Raw genomic sequence first — 24,684 nt, 5'->3', positions numbered from 1 at the left:
AATTGAAAAAAAAAACGGTTTTAGAATGCTTCTTTCCTAAAACATTAATGATTTAAAGTGTTTGTATTGTATTTCTAATTTGTTTTGACTGAAATTCGAAGAAAAAAAGATTTTTCGCCAGTTTTCAAATTGCTGTATCTCTTTAATTATGAGTTGGATACCACTAGTATATTAACATTTTTTGTTCCAAATTACCTCAGGAATGCCCTCCCTAAGTGAGGGTAAAACTTTGTGAATCACCCTGTATACTGACATCATTTAAACCAGTGTTTCTCAACCAGCAGGTTGCGGCCCAGTACCGGGCCCTGGCATCAATTATACCGGTACCTCGTCTTATAGAAAAAAGAATTTACCTGGCCACAATCTGATAAAGGTTGAGAAACACTGATTTAAAACAATAAACATAAATTTTGTTACCATAATTCAGTACCAATAATTTCTGCTTCCTTTGGACTCAATAACCAACCTGAACTCCCCTGACACATATTTGTCCCTGTCTTTGAACACCAGGATGGAAGTTTTGTAAATCTTTATGGCCACATCCTGATTTTCCTTGCCAGTTGCATGGTAAACATTTGCCTCCTTGCCTGTTGAGATGCATCCATTTACGACTGATATAGTCCCTCGGTTCAGCAGCTTAAACAAAATCATGCGAGTTCGTGGGTCCATTACCTGTTCCGCTGTTGCTCGGTCATGTTTGTCTTTGGTTCGAGCTCTGGAAACAGATAAAACCTTACTGCCATCAAAATTTTCACTGGAAAGACCACCGTAAGCTTACAAACAGGAACCCAGAACGAGCTCACCCAGATGTTGAAGTAATCAATTAATTTATGAAGTTACCAAGCAGCCTGATTCAAGCAGTAATGTTCCTGACTTGTATTTAGAAGGCTCTCAATTTGAATCTTGGCCAATACAGTGATGACCCTCAGGTTTCTCCTGGTTTCCCTTGGTGTCTCTAGGCAAATGCCAAGACAGTACCTCACATTATGCCACAGCTGCTTCCTCCATATCCATTCCTAATAATTGGACCACTATAAACTATTTTTCCTGAGTTCCTGACAGCATTTTTAAATAAATAACAAATAAATATGCTATGAAAGCTGCATTAATTCCAGAATTTACACAGCATCAAATGTGATGAATAAGGAAAATGAATAAGGAAATATGTGGGAGGAAATGGCCGTGGCCTAATATAAGCCACAATCTCAGGATTAACCATCCAAAAAACCAAGGAAGTCTCAATGAGTGGCCTGAATTTGATCTATGTACCTCCTAAATCTGAGACATGGCAAGGAAGTTGATTTAACCTGTTCAGCCTATAAGTGATTTTCCTTTGTTCATCCACAGTAATTTGGATAAAATAAACAATTTTTAGTGCCACAATAAATACACAACTCAGTTAATAAAGATAAAATATTTTACTACAAGTATTATGTTTTGGGGGGGCATGCGGTAGCGTAACTGGATGAGGGGCTATGCTACAAGCCGGAAGGTCGCGGTTTCAAGTCCCTATGAGGTCATTGGATTTTTTCAATTAGCCTAATCCTTCCAGCCACACCATGGCCCTGGAGTCAACTCAGCCTCTAACAGAAATGAGTACCAGAAATTAATTAAATAATTTTCCTGGAGAGTAAAGCACGGCTGGCGCGTAAGGCTGACAATCTTACGCCATCTTTGAGCCGATTGTCTAGAAAATCTGGGACCCTCAACGTCTCACAACCCTATGGGTCTTCACGGCCTGTTACAGGGATAGCTTTACTTTTCTTTTACTTTACTATATTTTTGGACATTATCCACCGTCTTGTCTATGTTCTAAAAACTTCCCTGTTTCTTTTTTAAAAACACAACATTTTGAAGACTGGATTCTGTCCATGTCCTCATGTAAAACCTACTCAGTTGGGTCCAATAGATAGAGATAGATGACCTCTGACCTCTAGACCACGCAGGTGGTCTACAATGATTACACATATGTACAAAAAGCAATAATACTAGTTCAATAGGATTCTAAGTACAACATTAAGCAATATTAAGATACAGCAAGTTTCAAAGCTGTTTTTGCAGCTGTAAACAAAATCAAAGTTAACAGATAAGCATATATTAACAAAGTACTGTAATTGTTTCACATAATGTAACCAGACATATGTCGATGTACCTTTCAGCCTCAAGCCTTCGATTACTTTGTATCAGCAAGTTGGTGGCACAGTTTGGCAACACTGGACCCTCATATTTTTCTACATTTATCTTGTTCATGAAGCGTTTCAACTGTTTCTCCTGTGGCTGGTAGCTGTTGTCCACTGAAACGCCATATTCCTTGGTGGGACCTATGTAATGATCCAAAGTATACAAGCATCCAATGTACAAACCCAATTCTGTAACCACAAGTGTTGGAATTCATGCTGAAACATATATACATATAAAACTGAGCTTCAGTTACACAGAAAAAGGTAAAGTTGTCCCCATGCTTAACTAATTAAGCACTACACCATGAAGGCATCTGGGGGAGCAATGTATAGATACACATTTTCTTGACCTCAGCACTAGCTGGAGGTGAGTGGTCAGGTTCACACCCATCCCTGGAGAAAGAGCCCACAGTACCCATTGGACAGGAGGCTGGTTAGGCCACAGAGCCAGTCTGGATGATATGGCAAAGAGAAAATTCTTATGCTACTGGGGCTCGGTCATCCAGCCTGTAGACAGTAATTATACCAAGTGCACTACCCCAGCTCACTTCAGTTACACAGTATTTTGTTATAATTACTGCAGCCAGTTATTATACTGTTCAGTTGACTTCAAGGAGACAGGTACTGGACACTCTGTTATCCAGTATCAAACCATCTGAAATTCTCATGCAACCAGCAAAAATTTCAAATAAAATTTACTGTTTATATAAATTCACTTTACAAACAATTCTGCAATTATATATTGTCACATGCTGGGTAAGTCATGCAACAAATAAATTCACGTGGGTCTCGGGTTCAGCAAATCTTTACTGGACACTCAACCTTAGACACCTTACAATTGTTATCACCTCAACTGTATTCTGCAGCAGCTATCTTTTGATTGTGCTGTATGGCGACTCGGTTCCAACTGTTTTTGCTGTCGGTGGCTCTCGGCTTTTGTAGGTGTTCTGCGGACTCAGTAGAGGACACCCCTCGCCAAGGTTCGATCTCACGTGTTCGGCAATCTGTTGCCCCAAGAACGCTCCCTATATGCTGGTAACAAGTTTCGTCTCATCCGTTGTTATGCAACAGCAATTTGTCGCTGTGGGATCTCCACAATTCCCATTGTAGCCATTGCGCGGGGATGGACGTAAGATAGCTCGTCACAATATGTTCACCCACAACACTGTAGTGCTCCCAGCCACCAATAGCAATGTTATCCATATCTTCCATCACACAGGTGCTGTTACAGCAAAGAACTCTTGTATTTGTGATTGCGTTACAGCATATGCAAAACTGTTTATCCATCAATCTGTTACGTCTCCTAGTAAGACTGCCATGCAAAAGTTATAGCAAAAATGTGTTGTTCTGACATCTGTACTTGTTTCTGTATGAGTTCCTCTCATGCAACTGGCAGATTTATGTAACCAGAACATCCAACTCTACATACATATCAGATAAGTGAGCGGGTTTTTGTATTTTGTTTAGCATCTTAAAAGCCCTGGAAGATCAGAAGAGAAATTCGATGCTGATATATCTGATATGTACGTGTGTTACTTCAAAAGCCATGGCAACATAATTTTTCTGAAATTTCGAAAACTCCAACCGGAATTTCCAAATTTGCCGCTGAGCGACAGCAACGTCTGATTTCTAACGATGCTGCTAGATGATGGAGAAGTCCAAGGACCACGAAGCGAGTCCATCACGAAGTCAGTGTGATCATAACCTTCGTCGAGAATGAACGTTAGCCGGCTGGAACAGCGTTGTTACGAGAAAATTGCGGTGCTTCGAGGCAGGAATGCGACTGAATGTCACTCAGAGCTTGTGGAAGCTCTGGGTGATCGTGCTCTACCATACAGAACTGTTGCAAGGCGGATAGAAGCATTCCAATGTGGAAGAGAAGCAAGTGCCGACTTGCAACGTAGTGGACACCTTATGTCCGTTCGTACCGATGTTTCTCGTGCCGTGCTGGCAGCAAGTACTTGATACACTTGGCGACTACTTTGAAGGTTGCTAGTCGTAATGTAAGAATTTGGATTTAACTCACATTGAATTTTTTATATCTTAATCACAACTGAATTTTTCAAGGAATAAAGAATGAAAGAAAAAGTCATTCTGTAATGTGCAATTTTTCTTGCCTACTATACCTATGCCCTTTCACATCTACCTGATCTGACTAAGCCAATCGGAGGGCTATATCATGCCCTTTCATAAGTATATTTTGAACTTTCTTCACTGTAATGCGTTTGCCCCCAAAAAATTAGTTGCCATGACTTTTGAAGTAACCCATGTATAAAAGATGTACTGATACATCCTTCTGAAGATGACTAGTCTTCATGGATTTATAATACAGGAACTGTAAGAGTCTCACTGAATTACATGCGCCAAATATTACACATAAATAAAGTCATATGTCAAGTCTTCTCAGGTGGACTTCTAATTCCTCTTTAACTACGAACTTCCTGGGGCTACCTCCTACTGGCTTGCTTGTTTGTGTGCTGCTGCTACCACTACTACCACTACTGCTGCTGCTACTCATAACTCATAACTTGCAACTGCCCGAACAAATTCAGTCACTTACTTACATAGCCGCGGAATGGACATGGACCAACAGTAAACACAGATCAAGTGATCACTATCCAGCCAGTCTACTGGCACAATGGTTAGATCTACAGATCTAGTGTTGCGTGTTGGATTGTGTTTAAAGAGCTGTTGCCTGGCAACGCATTCATCATATCCATAGCGTTATCTTTAGATTATACATGTTCAAACATGGCTGTGAGAGCTGCTGCTTGGGTTGGGTGAGGATGCTGAGAATTGGATGGTTAGGATGGCAGAGGAATGGTTAGATAAGGAGGGGCAGGGGAATGGAACACCATTTCTAGAAAAAAACTCTTCAAAAGCCTATGATAAGTTACATTACAAGCAATGCTACAGAGATTCCAAGCATGCATTATCACACAATACTGAACTGCAATTGCGATGGTAAAGCTGGATATATGATAATACATTATAAAATACATGGTATAAAAGTATAATGAACTATAAACTTATTATAAATCTATATCTATATTCCCCATAGAACACACAAAATACATTGTAAGATGAGGCACTGGCCAAACAATTAACGTCAAAACTATACTACATCTATACCATGGCCCTCAAAGCAGTTTATTACATGTATAAACGTCTAGAATGTACCACTATGTCCGCGGAAATATAACAAAATTGCAACAACTGACTTCATATAGAATATCACATGAAGAGATTTTAACCTTATTTTACACCATAAGTAGACGCTGTAGTAACGCCGGTTGGGGAACCGAAGCAGAAAAGGTGCAGGGACCGAAAACTGGCGGCGGAGTGCCGCCACCAGAAAGCGAAGGATTCTGCATGGGAAAATCGTGAACCCCAGAAGAAATTGGCCATCGCCCACAGAGGGACAACACACCGAGAGAAAGCGGCACGGAGAACGCCAATAGACAAGAGGATGTCCCGTCGCGCGACAGTGGCATGACGCAAGAGAGACACCGTGAAGAAGAATCTTACTCGGGGAGCTGGTGGATTCCCATGGAAACGACTGACCATGGCCAACAAGAAGATGACCCACCACGCAAATGTGGCACAGCACAAGAGACCCAGATCTCAGGAAGGTCAGTTTGAGTTACGCTCAAGCCCACATAAGGATGAGTCAAAATGGAGACGAGAGGAACTTGAATGCGGGAGGACGACAGAAGAATCCGTCATGAAAGGGAAGGGCATAGAACAACTCAAGATTGAGAGTGAGACGGTAACAAATACAAGCATCAAAAGTTGGACACTGTGGAGGGGTTGACCCCCTCCAAAGCGGAAGAAAGAAAACGGCCCGCATGGGAGGAACCGGTAGTAGAAGCACCGGCCTCCATAGCAAGAATGATTGAGGAAAGGATGAAAGCGAGGTATGAATGTGAGGCGAGGCGACCAAGAAATTCTGGACCACGACAGTGCTCGGGGCGAGCATCACTGAAGAGAGGGGCAGATGCAGTTGGATGACCAATGCAGACGTTGCCAGCAGAACACCTTAGGAAACGAAACCAATTGAGAACCTTTAGGCTGTTCAGGGACAAACAACCTTTAGAAGGGACCAATGTCACATGTTCAGAATCCAGAAGACACTTCCATAGTAATGCTAGAACAGACCATTGAATAGGTAGCGACAATAGCGGTATTGTAGCCCCAACAGTTGGCCGTTGCGTAGGTATTGCAGTATCAACAAAGCATATCCCTGGTAACAGACAACAGAGGGTCATTTGCATAGCAGCGGCCGAGGTTATAAAAAGGGGTTCAATGCATTCGCCAGACAGTCTCGGAGCAGATGCCAAGATACAGAAGTAAGTCCTGGAATAGCCGCTACAGAAGACATTCGAAATGTAGCAGCCGAGATCAGTGGTACAAGAAGTAACTATAACAGTGAAGCAGTGGATAATAATTGTACTCATAAGTGTATAAGTGAAGCGTCCAATAAATATTCGCTGAATCCGAGACCCACGCATAGTTATTTGTTGCATGCCATACTCAACATGTGACAATAAGTTTACTGTACTTTTACAGCATGTATTTCATAATGTACTATCAAGCATCCAGCTTTACCTTCGCAACTGCAGTTCAGTAGTGCGTGAATATGGTAATCATGTGTTTGCCTGATGATGGCTTTAATAGCTGAAACATGTAACCATGCTAATTTTAGCCTTGATTGTGTTGTGACAGACTAATAAAGAAACTGTATGACTATATTTGTCACCTGTGCTATATTTATTACTAGTAAAACATACAAACCTGAATTTATACCCCATTCATAGAAGTTATCATCAGAATCATTCTCACAGTCACTCGAAAAATCATCTTCTTCTATGGAGAGGTTTGCAATATCACTTAGCAGGTTGGCCCTCAGCACAGGCTTTCCTCTAGCAGCAGGCGTGACACTAATAACAGAACTGATTTAATGTAACAAATTTCATCACCACAGCATCCAGGCTAACTCTGTGGCCCACCCAGCCTCCTATCCAAAGGGTACTGGGGGCTTCTTCCCTGGGAGTAAAGCAGCCTTGGCATGAAGCTGACCACTCATCTCCATCTAGTGCCAAGGTCAAGAATGAAGTTATACCTCCAACCCCCATACGTCCCCAAGGCGTGGTGTTTAATGAAACATACGGACAACTTCACTTCTCCCCTTTAAAGAAAACCTAAAGAAAAACTCCGTGATTTTAGTCCACAAGTGAACTATACCGACCAAGCGACCGCCACCTGTCGGCGAAATTTAGTGCCAACCTTTGTGAATAGAGGGTGTCGTATGGTCAGTGCAATGAATCCCCACAGACGTTAATTTCGGTTTTCTAGACCAGAGCCACTATTTCCTTGAAATAGCTCCTCAATTATCATCACAAGGCTGAGTGGACCCCGTTCCAGGCCCACTATTTCTCAGAAAAAAATCTGGTAGCGCCAGGAATCGAACCCAGACCTCTGGGTCTGTAGCCAGGCACACTGACCACTAGACGACCTTTTACTTTTACTAAAGTTCACCAAATTTATGCAGCATGGATATTTTATTGATAGTAATGTGACACCAATGCATTTTTATTTTGGTATATCTTTTTCAAATTTGTGACAAGTTGCCTTAGTTAAGTTACAACAGTTTGTGATTGGGCTGCCTTAAATAAAACTCACATTCAGACAGACTTTATGAAGACTGGGTAAGTTATAACCACTTACATTAAGTGTAACATAATGTGACAGAAAGCTGCTGGTTGATGGGCGGGTTACCTTGCATAAGAAAATCACATGCTGTCACCTGATCTATTTGGAAGTTCTGCCCATGACAGAAAAACGTCTTCAGTAAAGCAACTTTTTTTCCTGGATATAACAGCTACATTTGGAGCATAGCTCTGTATGGAGCTGAAACATGGACACTTAGGGCAGTAGATCAGAAACATCTCGAAAGTTTCAAAATGTGGTGTTGGAGAAGGATGGAGAAGATCAGTTGGACCGATTATGTGAGAAATGAAGAAGTGTTAATTAGAGTCAGTGAGCAGAGGAATATCCTACATGAAATAAGAAAATGGAAGGCTAATTGGATTGGTCATGTTTTACGCAGAAACTACCTTCTAAAAGAAGTTATCAAAGGAAAGATAGAGGGGCGGATGGAAGTGACAAGACGACGAGGATNGCCTTCTAAAAGAAGTTATCGAAGGAAAGATAGAGGGGCGGATGGACGTGACAAGCCGACGAGGAAGTGGACGTAAGAAGATGCTGGATGACCTTGGGGAGAGAAGAGGATGCTGTCATTTGAAGGAGAAAGCTCTAGATCGCATTAGGTGGAGGAACTGTTTTGGAAGAGACTGTGAACCTGTCGTCTTGACAGATTACTGATGATGATGATGATGATGGTGATGATAACAGCTGCTATTAGCAATGGCCTCCAAGATATGAGCACATTTCAAATGACACAATACATTCCACAAATGCCGAAATTCACCTTCCATTATTTTTAGAGTAAATTCTACATTCTACATTTTGATATGTAAAGCCTCCTTCTGTTTAAAATTTTCCCAGGGATAACAACACACAAGTGCGAAAGGAAGTGACAGGACATGAGATTCCGAACTGAATGGTAGCAAACATTCCCCACATTTAACACAATACTGATTTGTTAGCATCATCTACAAATATCTGAATTCTACAAATTTTACTCCCTTACAGTATGAATTTTGTCTTAACATGATTTAATTAATCTACTCTGAACATGCAAAATCAATGAGAATGTTGTACTTCTCTCCTGACTAAGCCATAAGCTTTCTTAGCATCTAAGTATCTTGAGGTAATGTCTAATGATACTCCATTTTTCTCCAGTACCTAAATAATACATGTAGAATAGTTTATAAGCAGTTGATCCATTACATCAAAAACTACGCTGAAGAGCCCCAATTGTTTTGTCCATGCATGTAGTAAACTCAGGTATAAGAAAGTTGCTTAAAATTGTGTATACGTCATTGAGTAAATCCCCTTTGCAGAATCCACTTTCCATCGGTCCTCTAAAAACAATCCTCATCCCTATTCCTGGCTCTGATTAGGAAATTCTCCTGTCCTCCATGACCTGGTCCTCCCCACCTCTTCTACATAACCTCCCTCTTCAGAATGCTTCTATGACTAATAATGAGGCAGCGTGTTCCTCCTTTCAGCACACTGGCTACTATCTACCTGATGACATGGTACCATAACCCAACATACAACGTGAATTCTGTATGAAGGTGATCATGGTGATATTCCTGATAATTACTACAGTCTATTCACCCTTTATAATCCTATATCACCTTTCTTACGGTATTACATTTCTTCCACTCCCGTAGCAATTCTTCCTCACTCCACATTGAATGAATAAATTTGTGTAGCTTGAAACTTAAAAAAAGAAGCACCTCACTTCAGGGAACACTGATTTAGCGCAGTGTTCGGAGTCTTTTTTTTTTTTTTTATTTTACATGCCTGACACCCCTTCCAGACTTGAACATTTCGGAATATAGACATGGATGTGACAACAGAAAGCGCGAGAACATAACGCAACAAATTCGTCTCGAGTCTGGTTTTATATAAGCTTAATTTCATTATATGTTACTACAACTACATACGTCTCATTTTCTGCTTCGTCAAACTGGCCGTCTTCTACGTCCGCCATAGTGAAATGCAATCACGAAAACATGTTATGGAACAATTATATTGCAACACATTGCAACTATAGATTCCTTCAGTTGCACAACCATCGATTAATAGCTCACACGACTTTCAGAAATATCGAATTTGTTTATTCTTTTCAGAGAATTTCCCTCAAATTGGTATAATTTCCCTAACCTGATGCCCCAACAGAAACATGGACAGCCACACAATCGAACCAACCTAAGGTAAACCAACAAAGCCGTAAGACAAATACGTGCTTAGGGAAGAGATTTTAACCCACATAACCTACAATAGCCTGAGGCAATTACATATGAATATCAGAATAGCATTGCAGCGAGCGTATCCCAAATTTATTAATACATATCGTCCATTACCAATCAACCAAATATACCTCTTTAAATGGAGCGTACGCTGAAGTAACTAGTCAGAAAAGGGCGTTGTAAGGCAGGTTGGTAACTAAATAATTCCGGTAAAGAAACGGGAAGTAAATGAGTTTAAAAATTACTAATTTCGTGGGGGTTAAAATAGATAGTAACCTCAGCTGGGAAGTACATATTAAAGGAACTTGCATCAGAATTATTCTAGGTAATAGAGGACACGTTTCGGAAACTGGATCTGTTACTGTGTTCAGGTGAGAAAGCTAATCTAAATCGTCCAGTGATTGAGATTAGCACTTTCCAAGGGGCGCATCTGAGTACATGTCTTCCTTTCTCACCTGAAGACAGTAACAGATCCAGTTTTCGAAACGTCGTCCTCCATTGCCTAGAATTCCGGACAATGGAAAAAGTCCAAAAACCTACTAATTCTGTGTGTCATCCTCCATCGTTAGAACCCTTTAGAATCTACTCCCATATTGGACATGGATATTTTCTGAAATCCTACATTATGCATTAAGCTCCAGCCATGGAGACCTAAGGAAAATTATCACTATACGTAGTGATAACATGTTACATCATGTCATAATGGAGTCTCTGACTACAGAGACCTTATACCATTTTGAGTTCTGTCTTTCTGATTTATATACTCCCTATTTGTAAGCACTGATATTGAAAAAAAAAAATGCTAAAACTGTTCACAAAGATGAATTTCAAGCCAGAATGTCAGATGGTTTTGCATATGCAGATATGCAACACAAAAAGGCTTTCAGTTTGGTTGGGAGATTAGAATGTTCTTTAAATGTATAAGATGTAAAAGATTTGAGGAGCTTCATAACATATATGCTTCGTCAAACAGAATGATCAAATCAAGGAGGATGAAATGGACATGGCATGTAGCCTGGATGGGGTAGAAGAGGAATGTGTACAATGTTTTGGTGGGAAAGTCATAAGGAAGGAGACCACTAGAGAGACCTAGACATAGGCAGGAAGACAATATTAAAATGAATCTTAGAGAGATATGATGGGTGTTATGGACTTAATTCATCTGAATCAGGATAGTGACATGGTGGGCTTTTGTGAACATTGTAATGAACCTCCGGGTTCAACAAAATGTCGGTAAATTCTTGAGTAGCTAAGCAACTGGTGGTTTCTCAAGAAAGACTTGGCTCCATGGAGTTAGTTAATATAATTTGACTAAACTTCCTTATGTCTGCTCTCCAAAACTCAAAAGAGTTCTGTCCAATCAGCACATTTTGACCTGATGGGAAAGTAATCACAGATTTGTTCCATTTTCCAGCTCTCAGCATAGGGATAGCTCAGTCAGCATAATGACTAGGCTACAGGCTTGATGACCAACAAATAAGGCTCTAAATCCTGGCAGAGGCAAGAGATCTTTCCCTTCATCATAATGTCCTGACTGGCTCTGGGGCCTGTTTCTGCAGGAGTAAAGTGGCAGGGGTGTGAAGATGACCACTCATCTACATCTAGTGCTGAGGTCAAGAATGGTGAAGCTACACCTCCACTCCCCTATATGTCTTCATGGCATGATGCTTATTAAGCCTAGGAATAACTTTGCCTTTATGTGCATACTCATATTTTGAACACAGAAATATCAGTATTTCATTATGTTTTTCAGTCATGCCTAAACTGTTATCGGGGGCACATGGTAGCATGGTTGAAGCACTATGCTACAAGCCGGAAGGTCACGGGTTCAAGTCCTGATGAGGTCATTGGATTTTTTTCAATTTACCTAATCCTTCCGGCCACACTATGGCCCTGGGGTCGACTCAGCCTCTAACAGAAATGAGTACCAGGAATATTCCTAAGGGGTAAAGTGCGGCCAGTGCGTAAGGCTGACAACCTTACTGCCATCTGTGAGCCAATTGTCTAGAAAATGTGGGACCCTCAACATCTCACAACCCTATGGGCCTTCACGGCCTGTTACAGGGATAGCTTTACTTACTAAACTGTTATCTGTTGATGTTTATGCAGTATTTCAAGAGCCACCTAGGAACTATAACATACACACTCTAAATTTATGACCGTGAGAATATAACAGGGATGTTATGCAAGAAATTTCTGACCACGGCTTTGAATGCAAGTTTAAAATATTAAAAAAAAATTCTCTGTCATCAGATATTATGGCATCACTTTGGTATATATTGCTCTGTTACTTTCCAAAACCAATAAATCATTCTACATCCAAGAATAATTTCTAAAATAAATGTAACTTAGATACTTGATGCAATGCACATGATTTTGAAAATGATGTGTAGAGAAAACATTTGTGTGTCAAATATTCCAAAAAAGACAAAAATATATTTAAACTTCATCAGTTTACTTCTCTTTACTGAAGTGTATAATCAAACTCACCAAATGGTGAGGTTCACTTAAATCGATTCACAGCATTTAAAAAGTGAAGAGGTGTGAGGGTTGTCTTCTGAATTGTTATGACTGGGAACGCTGTACAACTTATAACAAGAAACACGATATTTCAACAAAATGTCTTTCACATGTTATGGAATGATAAGTCCACAATTCATATCACTGAAACTGAAGGATCGTTCAATTTCTGCCAGCCACACGGCAATCATAACTTTATTTGTAAAACTACACCATGTGTAACATATTGGTAGAACTAGAGGAAGTATGTGGTGAATGCATTCTGTAGTGATGTCGGTACTTGATGTAAACAGCACACCAACTTGAAGTGGTCCATACACGTGCACAGTTCTCCTCTAGTTCTACGCCTGCCGCTATTTTGCTTGTGTCATGTTCTGCAACTGCTGTTTGTACTCCTCGGCTTCACGTTCCTTACGACTATACAGCTTTTTGTATTCTTCTGCCTCTCTCCGTGCTTCCTGCAGTTGCCGTGTGATGGTTGCCAACTCGTTTACATTAGATACTGACAATGTCATAGCATTCATCTGTGAACATAAAGTAAATAATTTATTTCTTTTTGCTTACTGTTACCATTCCAATTCGTGATACCTCCCACAAATCCAACTAAACTAGCCCACTGAGTGTCACATTGTAATAAGATGTTTAGTGAACTCAGATCTGATCTAACTGCACAGAACTCCCCATTCTACCACCAATCACTTCACTAATCTAACCCTAACTTGTTAACAAATGTTATACACAGTTGCTTCCCATGTCATAGGCCTATTCCTCAATTTAGCTAAACCTCCAACATAACCAGATATACTTAAGAAGGATCTGAAACGCATCATTATCAAGTAGTCAGGGAGCCAGGCCATTCACTGACCTGTGGTCTCCTTCCCTGAGATTTTGAACAAGAATTCTGTATGCATGAGCTATGAAACTATGCAATGAAGCTGACCCAGCTCCAATACATACTGTATTTTTTGAAGCAGTGGAGACGGGTACGCCTGCTCTAGTCACCAGTAATTTAGCAGGAGGACCACTGAGACTATCAGGATCAACCCGTTTCAGAATGTTGGGTCCACTCTTGCCAATGATCTGTCCTGCACGTATAGTAATAACTTTCTTCTTTGCTGTAGCTGGGAGTGTTATGGGCGTGGCTTTGCGGGATACAATAGCTGCTGTGTTACCAGTTGTGGTCTTAGAATAACCTGTGTTGCTTGTGTTCTCTTGTGTGAGATTTAAGGCCAACTTTCCTGCTTCTGTGGAACAGAATAAGGCAATGCATGAAACAAGAACAGGAATGATATATGTTATAGTCTACAAAAATGTAAAACATACAGATTTTTAAATGTTTATGTATACTGGTTTTGTTTGCAAGACAGCAGAATGATAAAATTTAACTCCACACAAATTTTTGTGAAATTAACATGGGAGGCCATACCTAAACTTTATTAAGTAAATTCTGGTCTATATTGGACAAACTGAACAAATAATTTATATGACACTGTGAACTGTGAAGAAAAGAAAAGGAGTGGAAAGGAAAATGATGAAATATATATTAAAAAAAAACAACATTAACCTGTTATATTTAGAGATTTTTATTGAATTTTTACCAGGGCTTCATGAATGAATGTATGTATGAGGGGTACGCCTTCTCAGCCCTTGCACCGCGACCTACAGTGGTCTATTGTGCTTATCAGGGCTTCATAGTAAAATCTAAACTTAAAAGTTGTAATTTTCAACTGAGAAGTCATATCAGCCACGTATACCCTGGCCCCATTAACCGAGAGGCAAAATTTATGCTCAAGAATATCTCATTTAATATCCACTGGATTAAAAAAAAAATTGAAGCTATGTGTATCCCAGTATTTGAATTTATTCTACTTAAAAATCTATTCTGTGACCAGGAGTAAATTCTCTCAATCCTTCAGATGTGTCACCTGTCAAGTCTGTTGCATTAACTCTTATCCCTCCAAACAAATTTATACTTCTCTTCATGCACAGCTCTGATTTTTTTGCTTTTACAAAAGTGTGATGAAATACTCTTGTAGACAATAGCCACATAGATCACAAACAAGTAAAGACACATACTGTAATTCAGTATATATTTAGTGATAACATTGTCTTGTGGCCTAATAGAATTAAACAGAGAAATCCACGTGGGGGAACCCCAGCATGACATTAATAAGTTTGGGGCTACCCTGATAACAGTTTGTCATGTAAACATCACAGAATTTACCTGTCAGCACCACAGTCTGACCACTCTCCACAGCTGAGGCTACAAGTGTGGTCTCGTCTGCAGGTAACATCGTAATACCATGCGCTTGTAGAAGTTTCAGTGTAGCACTACCTTGATGTCTCTTTTGGTGTGAAGAGCCTTCTGGAACAAATACTGCATAAGTAAGCCCTACAAGAAACACTTCCCACAATAATGGTGGAATAAAACATGTAATAAAGAAAGCAGTTTTCTGGGATTTGGCACCGTGTATATGTGGTGTTAACCGACGTTTTGGAGGAACGTATCGCCTCCATCTTCAGGGTAGAAGAAAAAATATAAGAAATCTGCAAGCGAAGAGACCGTGAGAACCGGTAAAAAGCCTCAAATCTTACAAAACATGTAATAACTCGTATTATGGTACATGACCCAAAGCTTCTCAACAAAAATAAAAGTTAAATATAGAAAAGAAAATACAGTATCAGGAAACACAAAGACAAGTGATTCCCCATCCTCTTTCCTCTTTCTGAGACCAAGCGTTTAACTGACAGCTACAGAAAAACAGCAAAAAATATACCTGTATTAACTGATGTCCTAGCCTTCTTCGGGAACTGTGCCAGTACCTCTCGCCTCTCCACCGGGCTTGACCGTGATGATACTATTTCTGTAATAGAATTGTGTGTATCAGTGTTGTTAGTCCCTGGTAAGCCAGAAAATACAGGTCTCTGTACTGTCACCATTTTGTCATTCCATCCTAATTTAGTGTTTGGGTTAACTGTGTTCTTACATACTTCCTGTAGCTTCTTGTTGAGCAGAAATTTCCTCTTTTGATGGGGTTCATTTTTGCAATATGCTATCTATATTACAGTCAGATGTAAAGCTCCATCTAAGTACATCTGGTTCATGTCTCATGTTATTAATATCACAACATGTTTCAGTCTCACAAGACCGTTCTGAGGAAGTGTACATATTAAGAGGAAACTTTACATTTCGTATACATAAAAATCAGAGTCATACATTAATATTAATATTAAAACCAATATTTTGTTCAAATGAACAAATTTAAGTTGTCATTAAATTCTGCATAGCACAACCATAATCACAGAATGCATTATTGACCTACATCTGGGAACTGTTTAACTATTTTGGAAATCAGTGCTATATTACAGATCAAATAATTGTATTCACTTGTGTATAAATAGCTACTCTACCTATTCATATAAAGAAATGTACTATGCTTGCAAAGTGTAAGTTTTATTAGAAAATGAATGGTTCCCTAATGTAATTTTGTATTATTTCTGTTTAGTGAAAACCTCAATTTACTGTAAGAAAATGCACCCCCCACCTTCACACTCATTAAACAGATTTTTTTAATGTAAGTGTATAATTACTCAAAGTTCATCAAATTGCAATGAAGCAGCCTGAATGTTCTATAATATAATTGCAGACCTGCAGTGGAAGAGGTTGTGGTAGAAGTTTGGACCTCTTCCTGATGGGCAGGGGTGGGCACCTGTGCTAATTCAATTGCGAGACTCTGAGTGGCAGCTAGCGTCGCGTCCTCCATAGCCTGCTGGCTAGCTGAAGCTGAGAGTGATTGTAAAGGTTTCAATCGTTCTGCAGCAGACTGAAGCAGTTGCACAATGTCGTGACGATTGTTGTCAAGTGCAATGTGGAATGCAGTTTTGTCAAACTTGTTAACATCATGGGGGTTAGCATAATTCTGTAAAAGCACCTCCACTGTGTCCACATGCTCACGCTCCACCGCCCAGTGTAGTGGAGTCATACGCAGCTGCAACAGGGCATTTACAACACTATAAAATTAACAAATCATCAGTGTTCCTTGCAGACAGTGCTGGTTGTCTGTCCATCAAAACATTTTATCTGGTATATTTGAATGAAATTTTGTATGGGATAAATACACTTGATCTATCATAGAAATTCCATTTTTTTCTCAATATCAATCCACTATACCACTCACCTTATCACTCAATCATGAGCTGAGCCCTTCTTGAGAAGTTTCCAATTATGCAGCTACTCAAGAACTTCCCAGCATTTTAAAGAACCTGAAGGTTCATTACCATGTTCACAAGAGCCCTCCACTGGTCCCTATCCTGAGCCAGATCAATTCAATCCATATCATCCCATCCTACCTCTCTGAGATCCATTTTAATATTGTCCACCCATCTACACCTTGATCTTCCCAGTGGTCTCCTTCCTTCCAGCTTTCCCACCAATATCTTATATGCATTTCTCCTCTCCCCCATTCATGCTACATGCCCTGCCCATCTCATCCTCCATGACTTGATCATTCTAATTATACTTGGAGAAGTGTACAAGTTCCACTTACCATATAAGATACTTAAATCTACTTTGCCTGTTGCCTAGGGTATTGATCACAAACATGTTTTAGTTCCTTAAAACAACTATCCTTTGAATCAATTTTGGAATTATAAGCCATCCAGTGTAAACAAGTTTAATGTAAATAATCCAGTTATTTATATATTTATATGGCCTTTGATAAACATTAATTATTTTAACATGGGATATTTCACCATTATATTTGTATTAATTTTTTAATGAAAAGTCATTCAGTGTGAACAAATGTAATGCAAATAAATTATTTATTTATTTTTGCTTACATTAAACTTATTTACACTGGGTGGCTTGTCATTCCATAATTAAAACAAGTGTTACAGCAAAGACATCTCATGTTAAAATCATTTGGATAATTACATTTATCCTGGGTTTGGACATACATATTCAGAATAATATTATTACACCAATATTCTTTTTGTATTCTCACATGTAGGATAGTACACTTGGCAAAATGATGGGTTCTAGTTTGGATGATTGGATTTATTGGCACTTTGGTTACAACCTCTCTTCTCTTAATCACACTGAAGTACAGGAAAAACAGTGCTATCGCTGATTTACATGCTTTCCATTTCACCGTTGCAAACACATTAGGATTCTCCGTCTTCATTAGTCGTCTCCTGGCAATGGGTCTCAACACAGAAATTAGCACTTCAAATCACTATGAGGTCCTCTTGCCATTTCTTGTTCAATCACTCAGGAACTCAACTGAACTCTGTCACTGTCACTTAAAAATTGTAATCTGTTCTGCCTGTAACTGTCATTATATAGCTTCCACAAAGACCACCACAGAAAACCCAGTTCTGTTTTTGCATAAGGAAGACCACACAGAGAACAAGTCACGTAATTCCTCGTGAGCATCTTCATTGGTGCACTGTTGCCTAGCAACATGCAATAACATTCCTCCACTGAGATACATCTTCCATTGTTGCCTTGTGTGTATTCGGTCATGGTATGTTTACCAGTCCCTTACCTAGTAACGCTCTGGCCATTCACGTTACAGTATTATAAACAAAATCCTATCACCAATAAACTCCATCCTCTGAATTTCTTATCTGAGTCCCTTATGTACAAAAAAGACCATCACTGAGTGAAATTATCTAACATCCTGTACCTGTTTTCAAAGAGTCTGACCTGTAGAGAATCCTCACATTCTAAGTTACAATTCTCATTGCCATTTTATGTTCCTTAGGTCATTACAAATCATATGTCTAAATCTGAGGTCATGTGTAGTGTTTTGTAATGTGCAAGTTATTCACATGGAATTAGCCTCATGTTCAAGCCCTCATACCAAAGGACAGATATTTATGAGCTGTCCAGAGTTGCTTAATCAATATGGTCACAGCTACCTTCCTTGTGTGGAGACCATCCCCTCCATCCACAACTTCATGATGTGCCAAGACATGGTGACAAGACCAATCTAACATATTGTAACGTGTTTTGCCATTGAAGACGCCGTTCAGATTGTTAATTGGTTTATTTAACAACCTACAAGTCTTGGCTACAATTACTTATGACACTGTTACGGGTTTCCACAATTTACAACCCTACACAATAATCTGTCCACTCTGTCCTCAGTAGTCTACACGTATTTACAGTACGATTCGGGAGCTATTCCAGTGTCACTGTATCACACACTCCCAATTACTTCTCTTGTGAGCCAAGCATCTGCTTCTCACACTATCACTGCTAATCACATGTTCAGGTATTCTTCTTTCCGGTCAGCTACTGTTCCATCCGCACTGTGTCACTCCTGCTCACACACTGACTGACTCCCTGGCTAACTCGTAACTAACTGTTGAATAGTGTTCACTGCTTCTTATTTAGCCCCGTTACGGACAACACAGAAAACAGTTATGTAATAGGTACCACTGTTGCGTAATGTCGTGTTTACCGACTGCTTAGGAACAGTCATTGCACGGACTCCCCGCCGTGTTTACGAAGGCGTTGCTGGGCAGCACTGCCGGGAGTTGTTTACAGCTATGTAGCAACTGCAGCGTCCTGTGTTATGTTACCGTGGGGAAAGGGGTGTCTACCGAGCGTTGTACACTGAATGATGGAGTGGGGGTATGTGACATCACTCACAAGATCACAGAGTTCATGCGACCCCCACCTCCCGCTATGCCATCCACGTCACAATATTATTTCTTTCTGGTCACCAATTGTGTGAGAATTAGTAGTGAACCCTTCATAGTTATAGGTTTAGAGGCATTTGTTTAGGGCTAAGTAAGTAAAAAAGTAAAGGTATCCCTGTAACAGACCATGGAGGCCCATAGGGTTGTGAGATGTTGAGGTTCACACACTTTCTAGACAATTGGCTCATAGATGGCGGTAAGGTTGTTAGCCTTGCATGCCGGCCAGCCTTTGGCCCCAAGAATATTCCTGGTACTCATTTCTGTTAGAGGTTGAGACGACTCCAGGGTCATAATAAGGGTGGAAGAATTAGGTAAATTGAAAAAAATCCACCTCATTGAGATTTGATCCTGCAACCTTCCAGCTTGTAGCACTGTGTTTAGGGCTTTCCATAGAAAGTAGTTATATGTGTTTAACTCAGATGACAAAGATGACCAATCTCAAAATTTTGGAGTTTGGATTTCACACATTATTTAACAAAAGGAAAAAAAAAAAAAGAAAGAAAGAAAGAAAGAAATGAAAAGGACATATTAGACAAGTTGAATGAGAAATGAATTTTTCATGTTGACTTGGTCTTTCAAAATCTGACTCATAAAATCTGAATTCATTATTTTTATTTTAGGTAAAACTGAAATGGTTCAAAAAATAAATGCCACTATATATTTTATTTGTGAGTGAAAATCAAGGACTCGCAATGCCTCACCATGTCTTTTGAGTCCACTTCTGCTCCATGGGATAGCAACAAACGTACAATGGCGGTGTTTCCTTCCTGAGCTGCAATGTGGAGTGGTGTTCGTTCAACTTTTGTTCTAGCATCACGTGATATCCCAGCCCGCAGGAGTACTTCAGCAGTACTGACGTGACCATACTGAGCTGCAAGATGGAGTGGGCTGGTTCCCAGCTGTCAACAGATCCAGTATATGGATACTTACTACCCCAGAAAGCGGCCTCTGTAGTCTAGGGGTAACATTCCCACCTCATGACTCAAGGTACGCGGGTTCAAACCCGGCAGAGGTCGAGGAATTTTTAAGGGCAGAAAAATTCAGGGAACAAGTCCTCCGGGAGGGACTTTAAGCCATGGGTCCCGTGTCGTAGCTTTACAGCATGTAAAAGAACCTCATGTCTCAAGGAGACCACTGAGCCAAATTTGTAAGGACATTTCCCGCCCAACAATAGTCTCTAACGCCTCTAGTAGAGGGGGGAAGCATCTAGATACCACTGAGCCAGTAGAGGCTGAACTCACTGGCTGAGTCGGGACTGATGGCACGCACCAGTACCGGTAGGGTATAGAGACTGGTAGAATATCACAAGGGACGTACAATAGACCACTGGTCGCGGTGCATGGGGAAACCCACCCCCTCCAATAATAATAATAATAATAATACCCCAGAAGGTCAGACAAGAATTTCGTGTGTTTTAGCATCATGTATTCCTGAACTTATTCTGCAATCAACACAAATCTTTACTTATATTTCTTACTGTCTTTACATATCTGAAGTTCAAACGTGAGAAAACCCCAAATAAAAGAAATTTAAAATTTATATACTCAGTGGACAGTCATGGAAACTGAATACTCAGTGTGAGAAAAGACTTGACATACTGAAATTTAAGTACTTTCAACAGAAAAACTGTCATTTTTAAAAAATACATACAACCAAAAAGCTAAAAAATGATCAATACCAAATGGATATCAAGACAGAAATTCCAAACAGTTGGAGTAAATTCTGAACATAAATTACATGAAAACTCTTTATTATTCATATCTAATTCAAACTAAATCCACAGATCAGAGACATTCTTATGAAGACGATAAGCATTCCATAGGCCAAAAAATTCTGTGCCTGTTACGGAACTGCCATGTTCAGTACTGTCTTTGCAAGTGCCAGCCAATCAAAATGCACACATGAAATAATGTATGACTGGTTCTAAATGAGTTACACAATATAACATTAAATTGGAATTCCACTATATTACATGCCTAAGATTTAACCTAAAACTATCTAATGTATGATTCTCAAGTTTTTAGCATGAATGAAAAACTTTCTTTTGTGCTAGGCTAAAATAGAAGACAATTGTGTGTTATGTTGCAATTACATAGGCGATATGAGAGAAAATACAAAGTACCAGGAGGCTGTAATACAAATGTCATGCATCAGGAGAATGCTGAACAACATTCTTTTTTCTTGCTGAATTACTTCTATATTATGCAACAACCTGTGAACTTACCCAGTCAGTAGTGAAAGGTGCACCTTTGCTCATGAGAAGTCGCACTTGATCTGTGTCACCTTCCTTGGCACTCAGTAGCAGTTTCTTCCCCAGTTCAACCAATGAGAGTGCAGGAGCACATGGACGCACCGTTGTGACATTGCCAGAAACATCCAAGTTCCGAATTGCCACACATTTGCTGTTATAAGTCTGTGTAAGTAATAAAAGTGGCCATAACAACACTTAATATAAGGAATTTTGTATAAGCAAACTTGATAACCACAACTGTCTGTAATTGTAGGTACACGTAACGAAGGAAAATCTGAACATAAAACTGGATACAGAATAACAATACGCTTCTAACTCTGAGCTTCTTAATATATGATGTCACAAGAGATCAAAGGTTAATTATGATAATTTGCTAAACCATTTAAATTCAGTGTAAGCTAATCTTACAGGGCAGTTAATTTAAACTCCTTTTACTTCCTAAATTTTCTAAAATTTGAAAACATAAAAATTTCATAAACTTTAAAAAATTAAAAAACTATCTAGTTTCAGAAATTCAAAAATCTTTTAAAATGTCATGATTATGTACCCTTCAGACAAGAAAAAAGATTTGAAAATTATAAAATAAAAAACATAGAAATATTAAAAATTAAAATTTTTGAAGATATAAAAGAACTGAAATTTCTCAAATGTGCATATTATTCGACCATCAAAATTTTAATATAATTCACATTACAAAATATTTTTAAAATTTAGAATATTGCAGATTTTCCAAATTTGTGAAATAAGGACATTTTCAACAGTACAAAAATCTGGAAACTTTCAAATTGTTCCAGTAACCTAAGAATACTTAACATTTTGAAAATCAGATTTTGGAACATGTCTCCATACACACTGTAATGAAATGACCCTAAATATTAATGATTTGGTTAGCACATGTTCCCACCTTAAATGGGTTATCACTGAATTCTACATCTATGCGCTACATAACACTAGTATAGCAATCACACGAAAAGAAATGGGACTACCCAAAGATCAGTTATGTGAAATGTTCCTTTAATAACTGCCACTGTAATACTCTTATTCATATGGAAGAAATGTAAGACATTATTTGTATGGCATTCTGTGAATTTATGGCTCTGTATCCTGTTCTTTTAAACAGTATGTTTTGCTTTAAACTGTAATAAACATTTTACCTCCATTCAAAATCATGATTAATTTTCCACTGTGTGCCCAGTTCATGTATGAAACTGTAAATGTCCCCTTACCTCCAGCATAAATCAGAACACATCCATGGTATATGTCATGGACAAGTGCTTTATTATACGTGGTGCGTTCCATATATAATGCCTCCTATTTTTTTGTGTTAATATGTAACGTCTGAGCTGGATATTGGTGGTGTTGTAGTAAAGGTTGAACCTTCCCACCAATGTACTGTTAATTTGGTTGTCGTGCGACAGATAGCGACAGCAGACCAGTCTACCAAAATGGCGCCTGACATAGAAGTGCGTATTAAAGAGAAATGTGTTATTGAATTTCTCACTGCCAAACAAATTGTACTCATTGACATCCATCGGCACTTGCTAAAGGTGTACGGAGACAATACAGTGGATGTCAGCACAGTGATTCGATGGATAGTGCGTTTCAACAGTGGCGAAAGTGAAGTGCACGACAAGCCACGCCATGGGCGTCCCTGCTCAGCTGCCACTCCTCACAATGAACAGCGCCTCATCCAAACAGATCAGCAGATAACAACCAGGGACTGTCAATTCTGAACGCTACAAGACGACGCTGACTAAGCTGAAAGCCCGTATTTCCCAAGTGAGGCCAGAGAAGCAGATAACCTTTCGCTTGCAACACGATAAAGCTAGACCCCATACCAGTTTGGCGATCACCGGGCACATTGCAAAGTTGGGCTGGACTCTCCTACCACATCCACCTTATAGCCCCGATTTAGCACCTTCAGACTTCCATCTCTTTGGGCCTATGAAAGACGGACTACGTGGGCAACATTTTCCAGACAACGATGCTGTCATTGCAGCTGTAAGAAAGTGGATAGCCTATGTTGGCGCAGACTTTTACGGGCACGGCATACAGGCTCTTGTACATTGATGGCAAAAGTGCATAACGAATGGTGGTGATTATGTGGAAAAATAGCTGTAAGTAGCTGAAATCTTGCTCTATTTAACTGCGTTATTATGATTTCTGTATCTGTTGTAGTTTTCTTTAAAAAAAAATAGGAGGCATTATATACGGAACGCCCTTAGTACTACTCTACAGACATTTTTATAAAAAGTTTAAAAGAATGGGATGGCCACCACTGTGAATATGTGCAGTTTGAGGGGCACAGACGTTCTGAGGCATGGGCATAGCAGTGTACGGTAGTGTGATTTACCTCTGCTAAATACTTACTGGGATGAGCATGGTTGGGTCTAAGGATTCAACTTCTTCAGTAGCCATTATTGCTTGCATGTTGTAGCCTGAACTATAGTCGAAAGAGGTAAGTACCTGAAGTCAAAACATTAATATATTTAACAACATTATGTAATACTACTTTTCTTAATACATAAATATGTTGGTTATGTTACGTTACATAACCTACGATTTTCAGGTTATATATGTTAAATACCTATAAAAATGAAAAAAATAACATTTATTTGATTCGGATTGGAATTATTTCATATAAATAGGAAGTACTGCATTACGTTTTGAAATCTGTAACAAGGAACTTTAAATTACATCAAAGGACATGTTATTGCATTAAATCGTGTTCGGAAATATGAACTCATTAACCATCCCTTCTGAGTAACAGGATGTTTTCGTTTTCGCCATTTTGAAGCCAAACTTCCTGTTCCTGTTCCAAAACGGAAGTGATTTGCTATAGGGTCCGATAATTTCTCAAATATGAAAGTAGCTGGCATAATAACGAAACGTATACCCATACTCACCAGAGTCCTAGATTTCTTTAAATCATTTTTCACCTGTATTCGCAGTCGATGCAACCTGCCAACACATCAAAACAATCCTTTCACCATGTCACAGCCTTCAAAATGGTATTTGGGGTGTTAGTGTTTCACACATGCCTGCTTAAAAGTTCCAAATATTTTAAGCTTTGAATAATAGG

At 39.3% G+C, this 24,684-nt stretch overlaps 2 protein-coding genes across 4 annotated transcripts; both read right to left on the bottom strand.

Annotated features, from left to right (window-relative positions):
* Positions 1–466: 466 nt before the first annotated feature.
* Positions 467–10,082, bottom strand: LOC111868243 (serine/threonine-protein kinase RIO1; the record flags this gene model as incomplete). Of its 2 annotated transcripts, none has more annotated exon segments than XM_023858717.2 (4): positions 467–715; positions 2,153–2,321; positions 6,975–7,120; positions 9,818–10,082. In XM_023858717.2, coding segments are annotated over 4 exon segments (611 nt in total), but the record flags the coding sequence as incomplete, so codon positions are not given.
* A 2,287-nt stretch (positions 10,083–12,369) lies between these two features.
* LOC111868242 (GA-binding protein subunit beta-1) lies at positions 12,370–24,613 on the bottom strand. 2 transcript variants are annotated; one of them, XM_023858714.2, is made up of 9 exons: positions 24,509–24,613; positions 23,973–24,068; positions 21,576–21,764; positions 20,053–20,250; positions 16,293–16,632; positions 15,421–15,507; positions 14,868–15,008; positions 13,601–13,887; positions 12,370–13,167 (listed from the first exon to the last, which is right to left on the bottom strand). In XM_023858714.2, exons 2-9 carry the CDS (start codon positions 24,030–24,032, stop codon positions 12,997–12,999), a joined length of 1,473 nt encoding a protein of 490 aa, XP_023714482.1. In that variant the 5' UTR covers positions 24,033–24,068; positions 24,509–24,613; the 3' UTR covers positions 12,370–12,996. The 2 variants fall into 2 exon arrangements, with proteins under 2 accessions (XP_023714482.1, XP_023714484.1); XM_023858716.2 differs by having other exon boundaries at positions 14,868–15,005.
* Between the last annotated feature and the right edge of the window lie 71 nt (positions 24,614–24,684).

The sequence above is a fragment of the Cryptotermes secundus genome, unplaced genomic scaffold (genome assembly GCF_002891405.2).
Source record: "Cryptotermes secundus unplaced genomic scaffold, Csec_1.0 scaffold364, whole genome shotgun sequence".
Lineage (NCBI taxonomy): Eukaryota > Metazoa > Arthropoda > Insecta > Blattodea > Kalotermitidae > Cryptotermes > Cryptotermes secundus.
Note: the sequence above shows the minus strand (reverse complement) of the source record. Positions and strands in the feature narration are given on the sequence as shown.